Source organism: Curcuma longa, chromosome 1 (genome assembly GCF_044706935.1).
Source record: "Curcuma longa cultivar G26 ecotype Majalengka, Jawa Barat chromosome 1, ITB_CL_G26_1.1, whole genome shotgun sequence".
Classification (NCBI taxonomy): Eukaryota; Viridiplantae; Streptophyta; class Magnoliopsida; order Zingiberales; family Zingiberaceae; genus Curcuma; species Curcuma longa.
In genome coordinates, this window is record NC_133861.1 from 6,217,553 (window position 1) to 6,241,010 (window position 23,458).

The window sequence follows — 23,458 nt, forward strand, 5'->3', positions numbered from 1 at the left end:
CTGTACAGACATGGATGTTGAACATCCAAGAAAGATGGTTAGGCATTAGAATTCATTGAGCAGTGTACCAATCTGATCATTATGAGCTAATTAAGATTAAAAGTAATGCAAAATACTTGCTTGATTCCATGCTGAAGTCAAAACAGCTTAAATAAAGCACTTCTGTTAGCAGGTGTATAGGTACTTTGCAATGCACTAATATTTGATAAGATATGGACAGAATGAAATGGTAAAGAGAAACATAAGTTCCCATTTCGAAGAAAAGGAATTCTATCATTAGACTAGGAAATTTCCAGCTCAAGGCTCCGCTTAAGATTGCGAAGGCTTATATTAACAAATGTAATTAAAGGTGTTCTAGTGCATCTACAACAGGAATGAATATTAGTTTCCATGCCAATTCTAAAACCTGCTGCTCAAGCAGCATCACACATCGATTTTATACAGAGAGATATATAGGTTCTGATGCATCATGAATTAACGATAGTCTATGTCAAGCTGAGAAGAGGTTAGGCTACAGACGTGGATTCCAAAAAATTGTCCAAGTATTCTTTCAGCTTAACTTTGGTGATTGCACCTTCTCTTTTACTTTCTGGAACCTCTTGACCATTTTTGAAGATTATGAGTGTTGGCAAGCCGTAAACTTTGTACTCTGAAATCAACTCAGGATTTCCATCATGATCAATCTTGACGACCTTTAATCTTCCCTTGTATTCCTGGAAGTTTCAAATCCCCACTCAGGCAATTTGAAATTTGAAATTTTACAACTAATTTAGTTCCATCCTGAATGCTATATTAAACTGCATAGTGGTATACTGGTATGAATGTCAAAGCTTTTAAAGATGTGGGTATCTAGTTAGAAACATCTAATAAAACCAAAAGCTAAAAAACCAGAAATTCATGAAAAACCAAGTTCACCTTTCACCATGGTCATATTTATAATCATGATATGTATATCTGTAGTCAGTATCAAGGAATGGCTAGATGCAACGTAGTGGGATTTCATGTTGGAGTCGTATGGTTTTATATACCTTAACCTAATAATTAATGGGAAAACAACAATGTATACAGAATAGTGTCATCTCAAATCTGATAATTTCAAGGTTATTGTCATTCTCAATGGAACTGAATCTCATTACAGCACTCATTAATGATTCACTGATGCATCACTTGAAGTTGGAACCCTAACCCACAAGAAACTTCCTTATAATAATTCTCAAATAATAAATTATAATGCATAAAGAGATCCTTGTTATGAGGTCCTCAGCCCTGAGCACGGTACAGTGGAAGAGAATTATCATCAATTGCTGATTTATGTTCATAAATATCATGAAATGAGAGAAGATTATCTGAGAATGACAAATACATCAGTAAGCATTGTAGGTTTTTCTATTCAGGAATTTAGTAGGAAGTTCAGTTTTCATCTGCAGGAGTTGGGGGTATCAAATTTGTTGATACACACAGTCTATGAGGTACTCCACTTAGCAAAGAGAAAGACAATCCATCAAATATCAACAAGAATGATTGGAAGATGATGGAGGCAAAACCATCAATGACTTGAGGATAGTACGTCTAGTGAGACTTTAATACAAGGTGTTATGAAAAGTTTTGAAGGGATGCTTCATGTTTAGTAGTCTCATTGACTAGGTCCATCTTAGGAGGATTATATTGGTTATATATGGCAAATGATTGAGATCTAATGCAGCATCTAAACACATTTTAAAACGTTGTGTATGAGTTGACCAAGGTTGGGGAGAAAACTGGAATGGTGAAGGTGCAATTATTCATTACTTGTTTGTTTAATCTTATTGTAGACTCTCCTAGTTGACAAGAGATGTGGGGTGGCTATACATGAAGTGACAAATAAATTATTGTATATATTTCTCAAGGAAAGGAAAAGTTATCATTTCAAATTTGAGTTAGAGTGCACTAGTTTGACAAAGCGAGAGCAAGAAGAGACACTCCTAAAGGCAAATATCTCAACAACACAGATCTAAATTCAAACCTAAATCTTCAGCAGTGTTCAATATTACAAGTGTTAACTATATCAGCACATCATAAGAACTATCTAGAGAAGAAGGTAGAAATGGGAACCATATTGCTCTTAAAGAAAAGGATTTTCTTACGGGAAATTTTTTGATGTCCAGTGCATGCTAGAATTGAGGTTATTCTTGTCTCTTTGTCTCGAGTGGATTAAGAGGGCTTTCAAATTTAAAGTGTGGACAAAGGTATGCCTAGTTTCCTTGCATTTTATTCTCATATTATGGACTTGGTTTGACATAGGCTTATGTTGGAACTTGTTAAATTCCTCGTACTCTTTTTCTTGTGTTTATTTTTCTCTGCAGCAGAGATGAAGATTCTACCGTGTGGACTTATAGTTAAGATTATTAGTATTCCACAGGTACTAGATTTGGATCTACAAGTGTGTGGTTTGAGCCGGAAGGTTTTATCAAGCAGTGCTAGAGTGATCTTCAATCCTATCGAATGGTCTCAGAGGAACTTGTGGATTGTGATCCCAACAAAATCAAACACCTCTACTTTCTCGAACATAGAGAAAAAAAAGCATTTGCAACACTCATAAGATTGAAGATTTATGGAAATTACTTCCTAGGAGTCCTGGTTATTCATTACAACCATTTAATACCATCTAAATCTAAGAAAATTTTTGTGTAGACCAGTTTGTGTGCATGGGCAAGAGAGTGAAAGGAAATTAAGGAAGAAGAGGGCAAGAGAACAAAGCAAAATTGAGGGCAAACGAATTCTGCTGATTAAAGTAGAAATGGAGGAATACGTTTTTCGTCACCTACTTGATTTTAACTTTAAGCTTCCAAACAAGGGGAACCAAACAACATTCGAAAAATAGACTAATTCTCTGATACAGCACACGAAATTAACACAAACAAAAGAGAGAGAAATAATTAAAGAAAGCAGAAACCTGCGAAGCCCACTCAATGACGGAGGAGATCAATCGGCAAGGGCCGCACCAGTCGGCGACGAACTCCACCAGGACGGGGAGCTCCGATCCCAGCACCTCAGTGGCGAACTCGCTCTGTCCGATCTGAGCGAGCGCGCCGCAGCGGATGGCGATCCTCGCCGGGGCGGCGCTCACCGGGGTCGCCGCTAGCCCCCACGCCCTCAACGGCGCGATCGACGCAAGAGGGCGATGCAGCGGGCGGCGGCTGAGGTCCAGATGCCGGTTCAGCGAGGAGGCACAGAGCGGCCGGGCGGCGGCGCAGGGGGAGAAACTAGTCGTCGCCATGGATGCGTATCGCACTCGGGTGGATCTCAGCAGATGAATGTGTATGGCTCACAGTCGGACTCAATTATATCTAGACTTTTTTGCAAAATGTACCTGAGAAAATTTCATATCTATCCTCCTCCGTTGTATATTTACAATTTTAAATATTAGTTTTCTACATATGCTATTATAAAATTTAAATCTTACATAAGTGATAAGAGCAGCTGCAACGTAGCTGGCGTTAATCGCAGTATTAATGTGCAATTGGCAGTGGTGGTCGACCAGTGGTCGATCACTGTATGGTGATCGACCACGTGGTCGACCACCAACAGGTACGTTAACATTAAAAAAATAAAAAATCCATCGATTAACACGTTCAGAACTCTGAACGCGTTAAATACCTCACTCCTCCTCGTTCTTCCCTCACTCCTCCACGTCTTTCCTTCTCTCCTCCACGTCCGTTGTTAACGCGCGATTAACAGCGCGTTGCGGATGCTCTAAGTGACAATAGAAATTATTAGCAATATAATTTTGATTGGGATTCATTAGAGTTATAATTTTTTTTAAGACAAATTATTTCTAACCTTTCAAAAGAATTTAAATGATATATTTTGAATCTGAAATCAAGTCATTAGGAGTTTCATCTCATAATCACTTGTAAATTTTTGAATAAGATTCAATTTGACATATTATGTGTTTCGTTATTCAATTTGAGTTACACAATTTATGACTATCCGACCGACTATTCGGCCCTACCATATATTGGGGCATTATAAAATCTTTAATATAGTTAAATTACAATCAACCCCATCATATATTTGATGATCAGTTCCATCATATATTTAGCGATCAAATAGTCATAAATTGCGTAATAATTTCATTCCTCAATTTATTACTATATTGGAGGCAGAGGAGTAAATTGCTATGCAATTTACGACTATCCAACCTACCTCGCGTAGCAATTTTATTCCTCAATTTATTACTATATTAGAGGCAGAGAAGTAAATTGATTTACAGAGGAGTGAAATCGATCTTTGTTATTTTTTAAAATTTAAGATTTAATCTTCAAATGGTAGCAGCTATAAAATTTATGATTTCTTAATTACTATAATACATTTAACTAATTTAGAATTTAAATGGAAGATATAGAAAAGATAATAATGATAATAATCATAAAGATAATTAGGATTTTTTAGAGAGACGTGTCGTTATATCGCTCTTTAATTTAGAACACATTAAGATACTCTCGGCTCATTTAGTTATTTTTAGCAAAAGTTTTAAGTAAAAGATGATATTTTGGGATATAATAAAAGAATCTTGTGAGATTTTGTTAAAACAAGGCGAATCCCATATTTGGCAATTATCGTAGCTAGCTACGATCTGGGACACGAAGTTCCCCTCGTAAGTCGTATCTTTTCGGGACGTTCAATCACAATCAGTCGTTTCTCACTCTAAGGATGCATGTTGGATACACCACCGTTGGGACACGACGGAGGGCACGAAGGATTTCCAGCTCAGCTCCCTCTCTCTTTGCGGCTGGCCCACAGAAGTATCCAATGGCCGTACGTTGATGTTGCTTCTTTGGGCGCCTTCTTCTCTGTCGCTTCGTTTCCGTGAGTTTCAAAACCTCGCCGCCGAGCTCCATTTGCCTTCCGCAGCCGCCTCTCTTTCTCTCTCTTCCTTCGCCGTCGCCATGGCTTCCGGTAGATTCCCTAGCAGCGCGGATTTCCGTTCGTACTTTTGCCACCGATGCCGCCACAATGTGCCTCTCTTCTCCTCCGTCGCCGGCGACCTCGCCTGCCCCTTCTGCCGTGGCGGATTCCTCGAGGAGTCCCATACGCCTCAGCTCGCCCCTCCTTTTAACACTCCGGGTCCCGTCTTACCTCTCGCTTACGGCGGCGACCCCTTCCTCGTCCCCCCCTCTCCGCTCCCCTTCCTTGTGTCCTCCTCTTCCGACAGCTTCGAACTCCGCAGCTCGACGGAGCTCGCCGGTGCTCTCGGCCAGGGTCGACCCTCCCTCCGGGTCTCTCCCGGTCCTTCTCCCTTCAGTCCCTTGCTCTTCCTCCAGGATTACATGCACCAGCTTGTCTCCGATGGTGCCAACGCCCAGGCCGTCCTCGACGGCGGCCCCAGCGGCGGCGGAGGAAGCACACCAGGGGACTACTTCATGGACCTCGACCTCGAGCGTCTGATTCAGCAGCTCGCGGAGAACGATCCCATTCGCTACGGCGCGCCGCCTGCTGCAAAATCCGCCATTGAAGCCCTGCCGGACATCAAGGTCTCGCCTGAATCGGTTGGCTCCGAGGAATCCCAGTGCGCCGTGTGCTGGGACGCCTTCGAGGCCGACGGTGTGGCAAAGCAGATGCCTTGCAAGCACATCTACCACAAAGATTGCATCTTGCCATGGCTTGCGCTGCACAATTCCTGCCCAGTGTGCCGGTTTCAGCTTCCAGCCGACGATCCAGGACGCGAGCAACGCCGAGGCGACCCTGCGACGGAGGAAAATTCTACTGCGTCTGCAACTGCCGCTTCTGAGGGATCAAGGAGATCGCAAAGGAACTTTAGCATCTCGATTCCATGGCGATTTACGCCTCACGAGGGGCACAACTTAGGTGGTAATTCTGATAGAATGGCTGATGGGAACGATAGCAACAACAATGGCGCTAACACTGATGCAAATTCTGGTCACTGAAACCAGAAATCAGAGACGTGATGGAAGAAAGATAGAAATGAAGATAATTCAAGGAAAAGGCATCGGACGTTCTTTGTTCTGTGAATGTTCATTAACTAGTTTGTCTTTCGATCTGTAATTAGGCGATCAATTTGCTTTTCGATTTGTACTATCAATGATTCTGTTTAGTTGTGGTAATTTATCGAAAACGAGACTTACATCGACTGGTATTGCTTACATGTAATTGTTTATGTAAAGTGACTGCCTGATCATTTGCATCCTGTAAATAAAAATGATGTTCCTTGAAAGCAAAATATGAAAGCAAAGAGACAAAAAAATTAAATTTAACTTACTCAATTGGTACTTTCAGACCATCCAACCTGTTTGATCATTAGGTCTGTCTGATTAGCTCAATTAGATTGGTCTACCAACTTAATGGATCTTTCTGATTCAATTAGTCTTGATAGGTCTGACTAACCTGACTAATACTACCATTCAGAGCAACACTCTGAGCTCGAGTCGATCCAATTTGATTTTAAAACTGGCTGAAATCAAAGTTAGCATACCATCCTGGTAAATTGGAAAAGTCCACCGATAATGAGAAAACAGAAAATGAAAGAGGAGAATAATATCAAGTGACCATGTCGTCTAAATGATTTCGTCCAATCCCCAACGAAGTCATATATCAGCAGCAAGAAAATTTCCAGATAAAGAAACCTGAAAATATTTGATGTAACTAATTATGAGGAACCAAGAATTATCAAACAAAATGAAAATGTTTAAACAAATAGATATATATATACCTTTTCGCCCAATTTGAAGGGGGCTAGGCCTCTGTAAGGGCATCCACTGCACCTGAATGCATCCCCAAGCCCACACTAGAAAATGAAATTGGTTGATCAAGGAATGCTGAAACAATCAATCACACTATAGAACTTTAGAAATAAGGTTGAATGTGAATTGTGAAGTACATTGCCACAGGCAGATTGAGGATTGTTTATCTGCTCCGCAGTTAGCTCTAGTTTCTGAACTTTCGCTTCTGAGTCAGCCCTGCCACAAGTACAGTTCTTGCAAGCCTTCCTCGTGCTTCCGACCTCGCAGTCCCCAACTTAGTCAACAATGATAAACAGTGTCATTGATTGCCAAGGAAATACAACAAAGTGAGAAGTTGTCAATCATACTTATAGGCAGCTGCGGTTTCTTCAAATCTTCATCAGTTAAGAGGCTTTCTTCATCAATCAAATCTAATTCACTATCGGCAACAATTTTTGGTACTGAAGTATTCATGGCTTTCTTCAAGGGAAATGATGAACCAGTAGCCCAAGCGGCCTTTCTAGCCTTAATCTAGAGCAAAGTGCAAGCAGTTTTAGTTTACGACAGTATCAAAAAAGAGATGCAATAAGCAATAGTTGAAGAAATTGCAAGTGTTGGAATCTCACACTAATAGATTGAGAATCTCCAACTGAGAGCAAATGATTCATTTCTAGTGGCTGCACTTCTACAAAACCTTGCATGAGTAGTTTACGCTCCAACGTTGAACTTGTCTGTAAAAATACAGGTCTAAAATTTTACTCTGTATGTTTAGTAGCAACAGAAAGTTCTCATGATTAACTTTAAAAGGCTACCTTTTCTGATATTCCAAAATCTGTAATTGTCTGTAATAGGAGTTTGCCACCAGGCTTCAGCACCCGGCCAATCTCTGGAAGCCACTGCTCTTCAATCAGCTGATACTTTTTTGAAGCAAGAACAACCACATCAAAAGATGAAGATTCATTGGATAATTTCCCTTCTGTCAAATAGGTGAGCCAACATGAATTTGATACAAAATATATAATTCAAGATTGACTTGATGCAAAAGATAAATATTGCAAGGATCTTTGGCTTAGTAGAAACTAATATGTGATAGCTCAACAACAATTTGCTTTATTTTCTTATCCTAGAATATATAAAGTAGGTTTTGAGTGATCCAAGATTTAGGTGATTGGATAACATGATTTAGGGAGTTGATTTGTCTCAACAATTAGTTTTAATTTCTTATTCCAAAATATAATGTTCAGAAACATTTTTAAGATGATAAAAAATTTAGTGGATTGCAACATGAAGTAAAGAGATGAACCATTCTAGGGATTCAGACATCCTGAATTTGTGGTGCTGATTGAATAGACCATATGCCGCATGTTGAATGGGCAAGATAGGACTACTGGATGTTGACTTAAGATGTGAGACTTTTCATGTGTGCTAGATTGCTTGTGCCTTAGACACTTGCTATCTGATAAGTGTGCTTGAGGAACCGTTGAGAGAGTTCTAGGATGAATTTACTTGGATAGATAGATAGAAAGGTAGAGGAGAAGGAGAACAACACAAAAATTTGCAATTTTATGAGCCTTCCCCTCCCCTTCTCTTTCCTATATTTCCACCCAAGTAAACTCAGCCTTAGAGAAAATATAGTTAAGTGTTCTTTAATTTGTTGGTTAGTCCACATTCTTGTAAACATTTTGCAAAACAGTGTCAGCCAGACTTGTCTTTCAAAATTGTTGTGTGCTTTGAATTGTTGCCCGAAGTCAAGTGAGGCCACCCACCGGCAGGGTTTGAAATTCATACATGTTAATTATGCAAATTTTGATTCACAAATTTCCTTGTCGACGCACGATATCTCTAAACAAATTTTCTCAATTTCTCGTGAATGCAAACCTTGATGCTAGGTCAAAGCCATAAAATTTGAAGCATTTTGTTATTTTATTTTGTCGCATTTACCACTGGAAATGGAATGGATTGATCTATTCCCCGGATACTATTACAGTCCTTCATCCCCAACAAATATTGCCATAAAAACAACCATGGATTGAAAAAAGGTTCTAGATAGGTAATTACAATGGAACAAATAATTTCTTCCAACACAAAATGTTTAAAATACCAACTCTGTACCTTCCATCCAAGAACATGCATTCATATTAATAAGCACAAAGTGAAAAGATTACCAAGTGTTTCGCATTGGGTAATAACAGCCACCTCATCTTCCGAGATCGCCTCAACTCCTATGTCCCTGATCGCAGACAAGACCGCAGCAAGATCCAGAGCCACATCGTCAGTGAGGAGAAGCGCGCTGCTCTTCCCCGCCATGGCGCACTGCAATAGCATCCTCACTCATGAATAATCGAATCGATCGACAACTCCCAAACACGAAGACGAAACCTAGAAATCAACCGACAATACTGAAGCAGAGGCAAAATCTACTGACCGAGACGTCCTTCCTCCCTGATTTGGAAGAGAAACCTTGAAAACCCCAGAAGCAATTGCCGAAGCGACCGACGGAGCTCCACTGTTTCGGAAACTGTGGGCGGTGAAGGAAACCACCACAGAGCCGACAGGGAGGAAGCGGGGTCTTTATAGGCCTACGTGGGTCGGCCAAGCGGTTCAGTTCCGTCCGATGGCGGAGAATGAGCCCAAAACCATAGATCCAACGGCTCGTGTTGTTTCAGTCGGGTTTCGCAGGAGTCACCGTCGCGCCACGTGGATGAAGAGATGCGTGCTGGGCGAAGGACTCACCTGTGCACCAGCGTGGCTCGCCGTTGCCAGGGAACAGACTTGAGCGTGACCAGTAACGGTCTGCCAAGTGGATTGTGAGGCGGACGCCAACTTCGGTCCGGTTCAGTAAAGCGACGGAAAACTACCGGCGAAAGCTACGGATCGAAAACTTAGGGCTGTAAGACTTCTATCTATCGGCTAGAGCTGCAAATGTTGTGAACAAATTTAGCGTTTAATTCAATTAAAAATTAATTTAAGTAAATTTATGAAAATTCTTCTAATAATAATTAAATTTAATCTCAATAAGTGAGATGAATTATATAGATGTTCCTGTTGAGATCCGCTTCCGGACACATCACCACCCACCAGTCTTCAACACCAAAGGAAGGGACTTGAGAACACAAAGAAAGCATGAAAAGGAAAGTCAGGGGGTGCCCTGGCACAACCACTCCGACGCCCAAGTCAGCCGCTGGAGAAGAAGAAGGAACTGCAATGATGTATTGTATGCATGTGTATGAGCGCGCGTACCTGAGGGCAGAGGGGGAGTGGTCTTTATATATGAGAGAAGGGAAGTCACATCCTATCTTAATTAAGGTGGTTGTCCCATCGTTGACATATAATGGTATTGTCACTTCATACGTGGGTGTCAGAGCGACGATCATAATTAAAGGGTATGAGATTGTCAGAAGAAATGATGAGAGTGATGGAGTAGGACACTGAGAGGTGAAATTCGTATGAGTTGAGTCTGGGTCAAGACGGTGGGATCTGGCTGATGAAGAGGAGTCAGCTCAGAGTCAGGGGTCGCCCTAAGGATTAGGATTCAGCCTGAGGAGTCTGCTGAGGACTCGGATTCAACCTGAGGAGTCTGCTGAGGACTCTGCCTGAGTGAGGACTCAGCCTGAAGACTCGGATTCGACCTGAGGAGTCCGTTGAGGACTCGGATTCGGCCTGAGGACTCGGCCTGAGGAGTCTGCCTGAGTGAGGACTCGGCCTGAGGAGTCTGCCTGTGAGGACTCGACCTGAGGAGTCTACCTGAGGACTCTGCCTGAAGACTCGGATTTGGCCTGAGGAGTCTGTTGAGGACTCGGATTCGGCCTGAGGACTCGGCCTGAGGAGTCTGCCTGAAGACTCGGATTCGGCCTGAGGCGGCTGACTTCTTCCTAGCTTGGCTGACTTCTTGTGGTACTTGGTCGAGGGGATCGGCATCAAAATATGAGTTGGACCGAGTCGATAGGACTCGGATGGTGTGTCTCGGTTCGGTTATAACACCCATAACAAGATCCTTTTGTGTCATTAAACTCTATCACCTACCATATTATTATTTATATTTAAATAAAATTTATCTTATTTTATTATTATTAACTAAGTCTTTTTTATCTTGGTCTTCTTCTTCGTTTGATGCGAACATTTATCATAGTTTCACTTCGCTTAATTAAAGCATCTATTGATTGTTTACGTACATGTCTGTACCATTTTAAACTTATTTCTCTAAGTTTTCAGTGCAATCTCGATTTTCTCTCTAATATTTTTATTTCTTGATTATTATTTTCAATTTTGATATCATCTTATTTTATGTCATATTTGAATCATTATATATTTCTCTGAATACTTGTACTTTTATTTTCTTTTTAAATATATTTTATTTCTCATCCTTTGATTCCCACAACCTAATTTTAAGAATCATGTCTATTTTTCTTTTATCGATACTATGCTTAAAGTGTATATTCTTCTATAAAAGGTGGAATCCGTCACTCCAGCGGCTTCACATGATCGGTCCCATGATCATCTATGAGGAGATAAATCGAGAAATTGTCGTTGGTCATGACAGAAGTTTGAAATGTATATTCAACACTACTAACATATGTTGAGTAATTAAATTTTCTTTAAAAGTAACTTTGCAATCTTTATGAATATTTTGTAAAGTTATGCAAAAATAACTTTGCATAACTTTGTAATGTGTTTGTCAAGACATTACAATCAAATCTTACAATACAAATCTTACAATACATTTCTTACCGAAAACATTCTAATATTAGCATAATAATTTGATAGATCCATTCATTAAATATTTGATTATAAATCAATACCGACTGACAATCTAATGCATAATACAACAACAACAACAACAACAACAACAACCAAGCCTTATCCCACTAAGTGGAGTCGACTATATGGATCCTTTTACGCCATTGAGCTCTATCTCCTATTATATCATCATTTATATTTAAATAAATTTTATCTTGTTTTATTGTTGCTAACCAAGTCTTTTTTGGTCTACCTCGCCCTCGTTTGATATGCGTATTTATCATAGTTTCACACCGCCTAATTGGAGCATTTATCGGTCGTCTAAGTACATGTCCGTACCACCTTAAACGTATCTCACGGAGTTTTTCCTCAATAAATGCAACTCCAACTTTCACTCTAATGCTCTCATTTCTTATTCTGTCAATTTTCGTATGTCCACACATCCATTTTAACATCCTCATCTCCGCAACTCTCATCTTTTGCTCATATGATCCACTTTTGATGAGTTTACTTAAATGCTTCCAACTTTATTAAATTATAGTAAATAGGAAAGTGATAAATTAAAATATTTTTTTATCAACTTAATTAAAATTATTCAAATTTAATAAAATTTAATCTAATTAAATCAAAATTACTTTTATTAAAAGGATAGTAAGAGATGCCTTTTTACCTTTTATTCAGTGTAATTAGATGTCTTACAACTATTACTATTAATCAGTGTAATTAGATGGCTTTTTCACTTATTAATTTACATTGTTGAGTTTGAGGGAGGAGGACCTTCCATCCTAATATAATCATACATGATTCCCCTAAAAGGACCCCCAGACCTCGATTGAGTTAAATATATTGTGTTATCTCCTTGAACAAGCCATTTGCTTCGCACATCCACATTGAACAACCAATACAAGCCATGGATTCCATGTCTGGCGATTGCATTGTCTCTGCCAATTAGCCTAGTTGTGAAGTGCGGAGGATTCATTTTCGAGTCATTGAAACGAATCTTTGCCAATTGATAGATACAGTTAGCTCAACAAAATAGTGTCAATGAAAAAAGAAATAAGGTTAAATTTGAGCTAGAGTTGGTAAAATACTTGTAACTCAGAGAAGTTAGCAGATGCAAGTGCCACACGAAGCTTATAGGTTCCCATTTGATCGAAGTTGTCCATTTGAAACTTTATCCGCCATGTTGTTGGTTGATATTGATTATCTTTATCGTTAGTCTTTCTGCAAGATAGGAATAATGAACAAGCATCTCAGTGTTAGACTGGATAGCTTGGAGAACTATTTCTAGTATAACCTGAAATAGATTTCTTGAATGTTAGAGAAGTAACTTCAGTAAGTTTGAAATGAAAAAGCAAAACCTAGTAACATGCGCAAAGAACCAATCTTTGCTGTAGTCGCTAACACCAACTGTGTAAACCAGATCAGTATCAGGATATAAGTCGGTGTATCTTTCCCATAAGCCATATTGTCGAAATCTGTAAACAAAAATTAAGCTATTCAGGTCATGTAGCATAGAACAAAATAAGTGTTCTACATAAACACGAGAGAAGAGAATTATGTAACCTATCAGGATGATCGACATAGAGTTTGTTAACCCATTCAGGTTTAGGATCCGGAACAAAGAACTCAGCAGCAGAGCGATCAGGAATACCTATTTCCCATAATGTAGGACCATCTCTTGGAGGTTCATAGATAAGATTACCTAAATTAATCTGACTACCTGCTCAAATAGTATTTAAAATTAAATAGTTTAGATGTACTTTGATTGGCTGTTTCGAATCTGAGTTTTGATTGTATGGGACCAAATATAAATGAGAAGTCATCTACCTGAACTAACATGTATAGTGGTTTCTGATCTGTATTCTCCTATAAAACCAGGAACCCATCCATACAAATTATACTCTCCAGTTCTCACATTTTTAATATAGAAATTTCCTGCTTCATCCGCTCTACTCCAAAATTGATATCCCTGCATATCATACTTAATTAATCTACAAACTGAATTATAAGATTAATTTCAATATCCTGGTTATGTTACCTTGCACTCTGTTTGCCAGGACCCAACTTCCCCGGGTAATGCTAAACCAACAAAAGCAGCATTTGCATCGATATAGTCTTCATCCACGAACCTAACAGAACGTGTTAAATTTAACCTTCTACAAATAGGTTTTCAATCAAAAAATTAGTTAAAAGCATGTTCGCACAAATAGATTCATTTATAGTGTCAGAATCAGTTCACTTGTGTGAGATTGATTGGATGAATGTTATACTGGCATATAGAGGCTATATTATGTTCTTTCTGAAAAGCATCATGCATGTAATGGATTAAAGGAGCATATTGTTAGGAATTAGGAAAAGAAAAGTAGCTCAAGTTCAAAAGTAATATACAGAAAATTAGAGAACAAATCATACTTATCCCAAACGAGTAATCTCCCTGTGATAGAACCTCTTTCCTCACTTTTTTGAAAGTCCTCTGAAGCTGGAAATTGGTATGGCCAACTCTCCACTTCAATCTCTGCCTGGTTTGATGAAAAAACTAGGTGTAAAAATCAGATATAAATAACTATTACTTGATATCCCATTCATAAATGTTAGCTCTGCTATGAATATATATAATCATTACCATGCTTCTATGTCCTAATTATCAAATTTAGATACTGAAGACTATTGAATGCTAATACTTTCAACTGTAAATTTGAGTAACCAAAATAAATTAGCCTTTTTTTAACAAGATAACATGATTTTATTCATTCTGTTGGTATGCTGTTGGGGTCAAGGTCACACTGGACCCTTTGGGGCACGATTGCACCAACGCATTCAGATACCTGAAGTTTTGCATCCTCCCAAAGAACTTGTGGATCTGCATCATCTGTAGAAAAATTAAGGTAGATGAAAACAGGACCAAAGACCTTCTTCCAGTATTCACCATTCCTAAATTTAGGCACAAGATTCTCTCCGGCATAATGAGCACTCATAAACATCTGTAATTAAACAAAAAGGGATCAGGTCTATGGATCTTGGTCTTGCATAGTACAGTATGCATATGTTATTCCCTACAATCCAATAGCTAATAAAAAGCTGCATGAAGTTGAGTCTCAGCACCATTATCAACATGCAGGAATAATATATTCAAGCAGAAAAGGTTGATTCCACCTTTTGCAGAAAATGAACAATATATTCAAGCTTGTTAGTTGACTCATGGGTATATTTTTTTCATGACCTAGCTAGTTTGTACTAGTTGATTAGGGACTATGCATTACTTAAAAGAATGCAATGGCAAGAAAATACTAGAATACTTAAATCAGTCTAATACTACAATATAAAAGCAATGCGAGGAACCAATGATTCTTGTCAGGAGGGATTTAACCTTTTTGCTTCCACTACTAATAAGGAATAATCACACGTTAAATGTGATGTGAAGCCACAAAAAAAAGTAATGCTAGGACATTGCTAGTCTCATTGATTTTGAATGATGTTGTATTGTGGAAATCTATTTACATGTGATTCTAATTTTGTATGCTTACAAAAGTTTTCCATATGTATATATTTTGATTCTTCATCAGACTCATCGACAAAAAAAAAATCACAATTTTATGCAGAGAAAGTTGCTGAAAGAAAGTTAGGTAGATAACAAAGAAGAATGTTTACAGCAAGGGTTGTAGGGCCAACATGAGATGTTAGTTCTTGCTTAACAGGCCCTCCTGTTCGGAACTCATCAGTAGGTGTGATTTGCCAAAATCCAACATGAGGTTTAGAACATATCCATCCATGGACCCTTACGTCTTTGTCTTCACAAGAATATTGGTACTTGTCATCAACCTTAAGGATTCCATGTGGAATGAGACGGTCAAATTGCAGAGTATCATCAATGTCCAGCAGGTAACTTACGTTGTTTTGCTTACCTCTCCTTTCAAATCTTTATTAGTTGGGTCAAGTAGGAGAACAGCCTCCTGATATGCTAACTGTTGTCCCCTAGGAGGCAGGCGATCTTCAGGCATCGGCATGATCCTTTGTCTGTTATCTGCTATTGCCATGTAATGAAACCTGCATTCATCTTAAAAAGCTATAGCCTTACAGTTTACATCTATGGCCAATAACATGCAGCTTAGCATGATGCCATGGTATGCATAATCAAGTTGAGGTTTACTTACTTATCTTTCCTAAGCTTGAAGGCTACCCTAGTTTCAGCCATATCAAAGTCAGGCCATCCTTCTCGGTGCTCATAGATTGCATATGTGTAGAACCCTGAGCAGCCACGAAGCACGACAAACCTACAAATTTGAAATTTGAGCTAGGAGAACATTTTTTGTTGCTCAAAGATAATGAAATTTAGGGACTACACCTTTTATCAATGTGCAAAGGAACAAACTTGCCCTGCAGTGAAGTGTCCCACCTTCTTGTGAAGGAAACTTCAACCTGATTGTCGTCTTGATTTATGATTTCAAACCGGGTTCCTTCGTTCCTATTAACCATCATCGAGCAGTCGAAATACTTCAGGCTCAGTGTTTGACGAAGCCAAAATATGATACAGGCGAAGTAACTTACACTTCAAATATACCAGGACCCCCAGGTTCATTCCACACCAAGTCCCAGTATCTGCCATAGAAAGGGGGGGGATTGACATAACAACAACCTCCTAAATATATTTGTACCAAAATATTGGAACTAAACAAAGTTGATGAGTTGCATAATTGGACTGTTAAATTAAATTGATCATCTGAAACAAAGGGCATGGATCATCATCTATCTACCACAGTACTCCTCCAGTTATAGTTTAAGTACAGTACTTAAACTATAAGTACTATAGTCTAAGGATAATATGGTTCTTGAGACATAATTGAGTTGAGTTACAATGAAGCAGAAGTTGCAGAAGGATAAAGGTCAACGAAGTCAAGACAATATCTTACTCCTCTGTCGTGGTCAACTGTAGCTTTTTAATTTACTTCCTCATAAATAGTCGTGAGGCCGATCATGTAGAACCGCTGGAATAGCAGATTTCATTTTTTTACAAAAAAAAGTATAGTAAAAGGATGCATACCCTCGGTTCCGTTCTTCGTTACGAACTTCTAAGACATTATCAATGTCATTGTATCTGATTCCAGTGATGAGCCCCCAGGATTTGACAAGGTCAGTTGCAGAATGCCATTGTCTATCATGATCTGCAAAATTTCATCTCCTCCAAACAAATCACACAGACAAATCCTCTAAATAGCAACGAAGAAAATAGAAAACAAAAAAAAGCAAAGTTAGAACTACTTCACCCTTCCATTGCTCACTCCTAATCTCACGCCAATAGGCGCCATCATCTACTAGGGTTACGCTGAGCCAGAAGGGGCCTCTTTTGAGATAGATAGAGAGAGAGAGAGAGAGATCGAGGGCAGCACGCGACGGCAATGCTGCAATCTGATGGACGGAAGTTAAAGCCTATTGCGACAAGAGCAGAAAAGATTATTCTAACCTTTAGTCTGTGAGAGCAGATGGCCATTGCGGCGGAGGAGACCCTTGGATCTATAGCCTTCGCCGTCTCTCTCGACGGCATATCCCTTGCGACGGAAACAAAGCATCGATGTGTGCCTTGGAAGGCAAGGGGCTCGATCACTTGCGCCGCCGTCGACCTTTCGATCGAATGAGGCGCTTCTGCTTTGAGAGGAAGCATTTTACTTGTTTTTCTAATTTTCTTTGGCGGTGTGATTTTGAATTTTTTTTTATGGATTTAATAATTGTGAAATAATAGTAAATACAATTCAGGTAACAAAGATATAATTTATCCAATATTATGCCAATCCAAGTTGTAGATTTATAATTTTGGATAAAAATCAAAAAGACATTTCTTCGTATGTTTTTTATTTCAATTTTTTTTTACTTCCAAGGTTATTGTAAAAATTATAATTAGTTGCTATAAGGTATAATAGTAATAGTAACTATGTAATTGTTATAACGTGCAGTAGTACACAATATTATTATAATATTATAATAATTATTAAATGATTTTTATAATTATTTTAAAATAATTTTGATAAAATTTAAATAATCTCAATAAGTTGGTAAAAAATATTTTTAATATAATAAATAATATTTATGATTTATAATTTATGAATAGCTACAATTGTATATTCATACTTTAGTAACTTTGTAGCATTTATTTAGTTTAACTATTATAATTATTTTAAAATAATTTTAATCAATTTAAATTAATTTTATTTAAATTTAAATAATTTTGATCAAATTAATAAAAAATATTTTAATGTAATAACTACCGAATAGTTATTATACCTTGTAACTACTATAATCACGTTGGAACAACAGATACTTTGGATAGAAAATATATAGAGCATCTCTTTTACTATTTAAAAAAATACATTTTTGATAATTTATATAATTTGGGATTTTTTATTTTTGTCCAATAAATGTTATCCTTGCACATATATATAATTATAAAGTTATAATTTCCCCCCTATATTAACATTCCATCTCCAAGAGGCTCTATTTCCTCACAAGCCAAGGTGGATCTAGGATTTTAAATTTAGGAGGGCGGGTTGATGTGTCTCCTAGTTGTACGATGACTTATTCTATGAAGATGTCGTCGTAGGGCAATGTGATCGATCGGTCGACGATCGACAACTCAAACTCTTTCTCCGTCTTTAGGGGAGCCTTGACCCTCTTAATCCTATAGTAGATCTGTGCTAGCTCATAAGCGTATTAATTATTAAGCTATTAGTTGCTCCTTATCTCCTCAATTTAACCATGTAAATATGCTCTTTAAACACTATGCACTCTATCAAGTCCCATTGCACACAAGGACGAAATCAAGAAAAATATATTAAGATCAATTATAATTTTTCGATTTATCTCTTTATAAATAGTTGTATAGGACTATTAGGGTGACGAATTTCATTTTTTTTTATCAGAAAAAGAAAACATATTGAGGAGGAGATAAAAAAAATTTTAAAAAGTTAAGAAGGGACATGTGCTACATTGCCCTTCATTCCTATACTCTTGCGGCTCTTACATTAAAAAATTTAGAAAGACACCCCCACTCGGTCATTGAATTTATCTTCACCCACATTTAAATAATTAGAAAGTTTGGCATAATATTTAAAAGTTATATTATATTTTGGGCACTCCACTCAACTTATTAAGCTTTAATTAAAATTTAATGGTGTTAAGTTACATAAATAATCATATTAAAAATACTAAGTACACTAAATACGGAAGTGAAATATATAAATTAATTTCTTAATCAACATTTGATATAAGATATGATTACCAAATGTTCATTTATCTAAATTTCTATTTTTTTTCTATTTTTTTATTTCTAAAAAAAATCAATCAAAATAAAGTTTAAATTAAAAAACCGAACTATAATAATATAATTCTTAAAATAAATTACTATAAAATATATAAACATTTTTATTTTTATTTTCTTATTTCTCAAAGAGGCCCAGAGTACTTTATATTAAACAAAAGCTTTTAGCTCTTTTAGGCATCATAAATATTTAAATTTTCTAATTATTTTTCTAAGTTATAATTTCTTTCCTTATGATCTCAAATGGAATTGGAAATTTTATATCGAAAGAGCGAGCAAAATGTATGTTTACATTGAGGGAGTGCAATCGTATCGTTATCTTTATTCATCATTTATTTTTATATTCCTACATCTTTTCTATCTCAAAATTGAAAGGGAACATAAAGATCATGAACTAAAGATAAAGTGCATGGATTAAAATATGAAAGTTAAAAATGGAATGGATGCATTAATAATAAAAATTCAATCTCATTCAGTATTATATTAAAATTTTTTAAATTTTATGATATTGAATCGTCCATTAATTTAAATTATCTTAATAATAAATAAAGAATAAATTAAAATTAATCTAATTGTAAGAATTAATACATAAATTATTTTTTAAAAAGAGCACTGCATTAATTATCAAAAGATAATTCATTAACATAAAAGGAAAAAAGAAACGCATTAATTCAACTGAAAAGGGCCTTCTTTATCTTTATTATCTCAAAAAAAGACGTCTTTTTTAATAAATAAATAAACACGATTTTCAAATATTATTATAATATTTTCGATCAACCAAAAGCTCAAAAAAAAAAACTGATAAAAGTAAAGCGCAACAGATGGCACTTCCCCAGTAACACCCTCGAATTTCTTCCTCTGTGCCTCACCACTTCTGGTAATCAATGCTCCGCCATGGCCGAGAGCTTCATAGCTATCTATTAATCTTGATATCCAGCTTGTTAATTAAAGATTAAGATGCGTGTTAATTAATAATTCATTCAGTTAATCGTGGATGGATGGATTATAAAACATACTGTCGCTGAGTGTGCAGGAAACAGTGATGAGACATGAATCAGAAGCCATGGTTTCCTCTCGCCTCGCCATCACCGATCCCACAGTTGCAGGAAAGCAAATGACGGCTTTTGTTCGCTCTACGTGACGACGAGAGCGAAAGGGCCCTGGGCCACGGTTTCGTCACTCACGGGAATCTCCTCATCCCTCACCGGCATTTCATCGAACAAATTGGAAGCGGGCGGCACAAACATGCAAATTATATATTCTATATATACGATGGCAAAAGCTGAAGACAATCAGGGTTTCATGGCGGGGGAAAGCTTGGTTTTTGCTTTCCCCCTCGACAACAAAACATGATCGACCCTCAAAATGGCGTTCTCGCTACCGAGCGATCTCAACTTGGAGGGTGGAGTTGAGTCCCACTTGCTCCTGCTCCCAGGTGAGCTCTGAAACCATGGCGTCGTCGATGGGGACGGATTCCTGGAACAAATGCAGAGGCGAAGTGAGGAAAGGCTGCGAATTTGGATTAATGGTGCAGAGGTGATTAATGGGGGCGTCACCTCGAGCTTTTGGACGAGGTCCTTGGCGTTGGGGGCGGAGACGAAGAGGTGGCGCTGGAAAGGCTGGATGAAGCCGTCCTCCACGGCCTTGTCGATGAAGGCGAGCAGAGAGTTGTAGTATCCGTCCACGTTGAGCAAGCCAACCTTCGATCAAGATTAAATTTTGAGCTTGTCGTTTAGTCTAAAAGGAGAGGTTTAAGGTAGACAGACGTACGGGCTTGCGGTGGATGCCGAGCTGAGCGAAGGAAATAGTCTCGAGCAGCTCCTCGAGCGTCCCGTAGCCGCCTGGAAATTGCGATGGAGGAGAGAAGACCGTGAGGGTGGAAATTGATTGAAGGGAGTGGAGGAGGAAGAGGAGAAGAAATGGCGGACCTGGGAGTGCGATGAAGGCGTCGGAATGGCGCGCCATTTCGGCCTTGCGCTGGTGCATGTTCGCCACCGATTTCACTTCCCCGAACCTCTGCTCTCCGGTCAACTATCCCACAAAAAGAAAACATTCAGACGATGCGAGAACGGAATCAAGATTAGATTTTGAGACTACCTCTGCGCGCATCAGGGTCCTCGGAATGATCCTGCGGGAGAAAGTAGCGATTTTTAGGGAACTGAAAGAAGAATTTTTACAAGGGAATTGGTGTCGCTAGTATGCAGACCCGATGACATGGCCGCCGCCAGAGTGAACAGCTTCGGCGACCAACCCCATCAGACCCACGCTGCCTCCACCATACACCAGACCGACCTTCCTCGCCACCTGATCGAAGAAGAAACTAATTAAGCCGGCCAGCGGAGAAGATGCATTAGGAATTGCCTGGATGCGTATTAATTGAATCACCAGTTCCTTGCCGAGCTCGACGGCGGCGTCCTGGTACGAGTTCCGCTTCCAGGGCTGCTGCCGCAGAACACGCACACTCTCTGAAACCTCGACTTCGCCACCGTTATATCCTCCATCTCGTACAACAAGTCCTTGTTCCCCTTCCCTCCTCCTTCTTCTTCTCGACACTATTCTCGCTTTCTTCTTCTCCGTTAGGTGACCATGAACGAGAAGGTAAACCGCGTATATATAGCGCTCATTTCGCTTGCAGATGCTCATTTTATCTGTTATTTTAAATTTAATTTTAACTCTATCCGATATTTATGAAGGAAAGGGAAGGAAAGGAAAGGAAAGCAACGACAGCAGGGGATGGAAAGAAAAAGAGGTACGTAAATGCAATGTCACACCCTCTTGCGTACTTCCTTTCCATCACACTTTATGAAGCGGCCGGAAAGGCAGCCGGATACGCGAGCCCCAAACGTCGGGAGATTACGCAACGCGATTAATTTGAACCAGCGTATTAAGATCATTAACAACCGATCGATCAAACTGCACTGCACTAGGAGACTGATAGAAAACAGGGGAGCGGAGCGCCTCGGTTTTAGCGAAAGGCAATCATGATCTCCATGGTCGTCCACACGTGTAGACCATCAGCATCTCTTTGAAACTCGCACATCCCACTGTTTCGACCTCTACTCGCCTATATGTATCTCTTTCCTCTGCGGCCATTAACTCTCGGGTAGGCAGCAGGAGCTACGAAGCAGGGGAGCAAGTAACCTAGCTTGTGAAACAGAGCAGTGAGGAGGAGGCATTGAGCGAGAGAGAGAGAGAGAGGAAGAGAGATGAGGAAGGAGACAAGGACAGCTGGATGATTACTAGAATTAGAGGGAGGAGGAGGATGAGGACAGTAAAGAGGAATCATTCATTTGCCACATTCTCGCAGAGAGAAAACAGAGGAGGGATGCAAGGAAGGAAGGAAGGAAGGGAATGGATGCCGCTGCGACTGCGCTGCTCGAAAGCGAATCCTGGTCGCGAGCAAATTAAATGGCGGTGGCGGGTGGCGAAGCGAGGGCGCCATCTGGTGACTGCAGATCTTTTTTACTTGTTGCAGAGCACCAAATCATGGCGGGATTCTCCCTCGGTTTCAAGACTCTGCTGCAACGGGAACTACTTCTGGTATTAACTTCCCTCTCTCTCTCTCTCTCTCAGCTCGCTCTGTTAATCCTGGATTTGCAATTGTAATTAGTGGTGATCGTTAGGGTTTGGACCGTCATAAGCCGGTCGCACGCAAGGACTGGTACGGATGATTGCATACAAACTTGGGGGAGTGACATCAGGATCTGGCGGTCGACGTGGCGCTCATCATTACCAGGCGCGACGGGACAGTTGCCCGTCGTGGCACGACGCGTGTCGGGCGCCGCGCCCGCACGCGCCGTTGTATTTCGGCTTCGTGCGCCGCCGTGCGTCGGGACCCAAGCCGGGTCGTGAGAACCGGACCGGCGGCGGCGGCTGCCGTCAGTCGGTCGCCGGTCCGACAGCGCCGGTCCGGGCCCATACCCTGCGCCGCTCTGGGCCCCTCAGCTGACGGCGTTCACCGTCGCCGCCTCCGCCACAGTCCGAGCCTGTTACAGCCGTACGCATGCGTAACGCCGCTACGTGCCGCATACCACATTCCGCCGTTACGATCCCCACTCCGTCCGTATCGCGTGATGTGAGAGCGTCATAATTGCACTCGCATATCGTATCGGGCTCATTTATGAGGCCGACCATTAATTGGACGTCTTTACTGAGTGGTAACATCACGTAATAAATAGCGTGCGGGATCGGTGGCACGTGAGGGGCGGGTGGGCCTCCGGTGTATTTAATTGGATTTGACCGCGATGTGTATTCGGGTTGGCCAACGGTGCGACATGAGAGATGGGCGCGGAAAAGGGCCCTAGCATCGACCTGGAAGGTGATTAGACTCCCGGGCCTGCTGCCCATGAGCCTCTGCTTCGCCACTTGATTAATTGGAGAATCAAAGATGTTGCGTGGACTCAGCCCCGATTTTTTTATCTTGTAATTAATTATTAATCACTAATCCCTAATGAAGGTAATTTCATTGAATCTTCTATCTGTGATATTTTGATTGGATGAGTTCACGGACAAATGGGACCCAAGGCAAGATGCAGCTTGCAAGGCTTTACTGAAGTGCAAGTGGCAAACGAACGGGCGGCCAGGATTTTATTACCCACCCGTGCATGATCCATGCAGCTAGCCCGACGCTGATATGTAGCTTTTACGTGCACAGCTGGTACAGCGAGACAGGGTGTTAGGCTTCAAGCATTAA

The 23,458-nt window shown here is 39.7% G+C and overlaps 4 protein-coding genes and 1 pseudogene across 4 annotated transcripts; 1 reads left to right on the forward strand and 4 right to left on the reverse strand.

Annotated features, from left to right (window-relative positions):
• Nucleotides 1-252: 252 nt before the first annotated feature.
• On the reverse strand, nucleotides 253-3,300 carry LOC141844602 (thioredoxin X, chloroplastic-like). Its single transcript, XM_074732650.1, has 2 exons — nucleotides 2,933-3,300; nucleotides 253-713 (listed from the first exon to the last, which is right to left on the reverse strand). Exons 1-2 carry the CDS (start codon nucleotides 3,254-3,256, stop codon nucleotides 507-509), a joined length of 531 nt encoding a protein of 176 aa, XP_074588751.1. The 5' UTR covers nucleotides 3,257-3,300; the 3' UTR covers nucleotides 253-506.
• A 1,505-nt stretch (nucleotides 3,301-4,805) lies between these two features.
• Nucleotides 4,806-5,927, forward strand: LOC141823183 (E3 ubiquitin-protein ligase RING1-like). Its single transcript, XM_074710449.1, has one exon. It carries the CDS (start codon nucleotides 4,806-4,808, stop codon nucleotides 5,925-5,927), a length of 1,122 nt encoding a protein of 373 aa, XP_074566550.1.
• A 493-nt stretch (nucleotides 5,928-6,420) lies between these two features.
• Nucleotides 6,421-9,251, reverse strand: LOC141827648 (anamorsin homolog). The gene is made up of 8 exons (XM_074714947.1): nucleotides 9,145-9,251; nucleotides 8,885-9,032; nucleotides 7,532-7,695; nucleotides 7,346-7,450; nucleotides 7,088-7,250; nucleotides 6,878-7,014; nucleotides 6,710-6,784; nucleotides 6,421-6,623 (listed from the first exon to the last, which is right to left on the reverse strand). Exons 2-8 carry the CDS (start codon nucleotides 9,024-9,026, stop codon nucleotides 6,585-6,587), a joined length of 825 nt encoding a protein of 274 aa, XP_074571048.1. The 5' UTR covers nucleotides 9,027-9,032; nucleotides 9,145-9,251; the 3' UTR covers nucleotides 6,421-6,584.
• A 2,953-nt stretch (nucleotides 9,252-12,204) lies between these two features.
• On the reverse strand, nucleotides 12,205-16,765 carry LOC141827640 (uncharacterized). The gene is given in 16 exon segments (XM_074714934.1): nucleotides 12,205-12,456; nucleotides 12,548-12,680; nucleotides 12,818-12,934; nucleotides 13,023-13,179; nucleotides 13,287-13,428; nucleotides 13,498-13,588; nucleotides 13,872-13,978; nucleotides 14,285-14,440; nucleotides 15,108-15,278; nucleotides 15,362-15,503; nucleotides 15,611-15,730; nucleotides 15,802-15,921; nucleotides 16,005-16,055; nucleotides 16,498-16,567; nucleotides 16,570-16,618; nucleotides 16,721-16,765. Coding segments are annotated over 16 exon segments (1,923 nt in total).
• A 3,372-nt stretch (nucleotides 16,766-20,137) lies between these two features.
• On the reverse strand, nucleotides 20,138-21,322 carry LOC141844669 (cytokinin riboside 5'-monophosphate phosphoribohydrolase LOG1-like; annotated as a pseudogene).
• Between the last annotated feature and the right edge of the window lie 2,136 nt (nucleotides 21,323-23,458).

Excerpts from the sequence above, each read along its gene's own strand:
- LOC141827648 (XM_074714947.1), bottom strand. The coding sequence starts at position 9,026 with ATGGCGGGGAAGAGCAGCGCGCTTCTCCTCACTGACGATGTGGCTCTG. Across the intron at positions 7,696-8,884 it reads TACCCAATGCGAAACACTTG|AAGGGAAATTATCCAATGAA; the intron begins GTAATCTTTTCA and ends CCTATTTGACAG. Across the intron at positions 7,451-7,531 it reads ATTTTGGAATATCAGAAAAG|ACAAGTTCAACGTTGGAGCG; the intron begins GTAGCCTTTTAA and ends GTATTTTTACAG.
- LOC141844602 (XM_074732650.1), bottom strand. The coding sequence starts at position 3,256 with ATGGCGACGACTAGTTTCTCCCCCTGCGCCGCCGCCCGGCCGCTCTGT. Across the intron at positions 714-2,932 it reads TCATTGAGTGGGCTTCGCAG|GAATACAAGGGAAGATTAAA; the intron begins GTTTCTGCTTTC and ends TGAAACTTCCAG.
- LOC141823183 (XM_074710449.1), top strand. The coding sequence starts at position 4,806 with ATGTTGCTTCTTTGGGCGCCTTCTTCTCTGTCGCTTCGTTTCCGTGAG.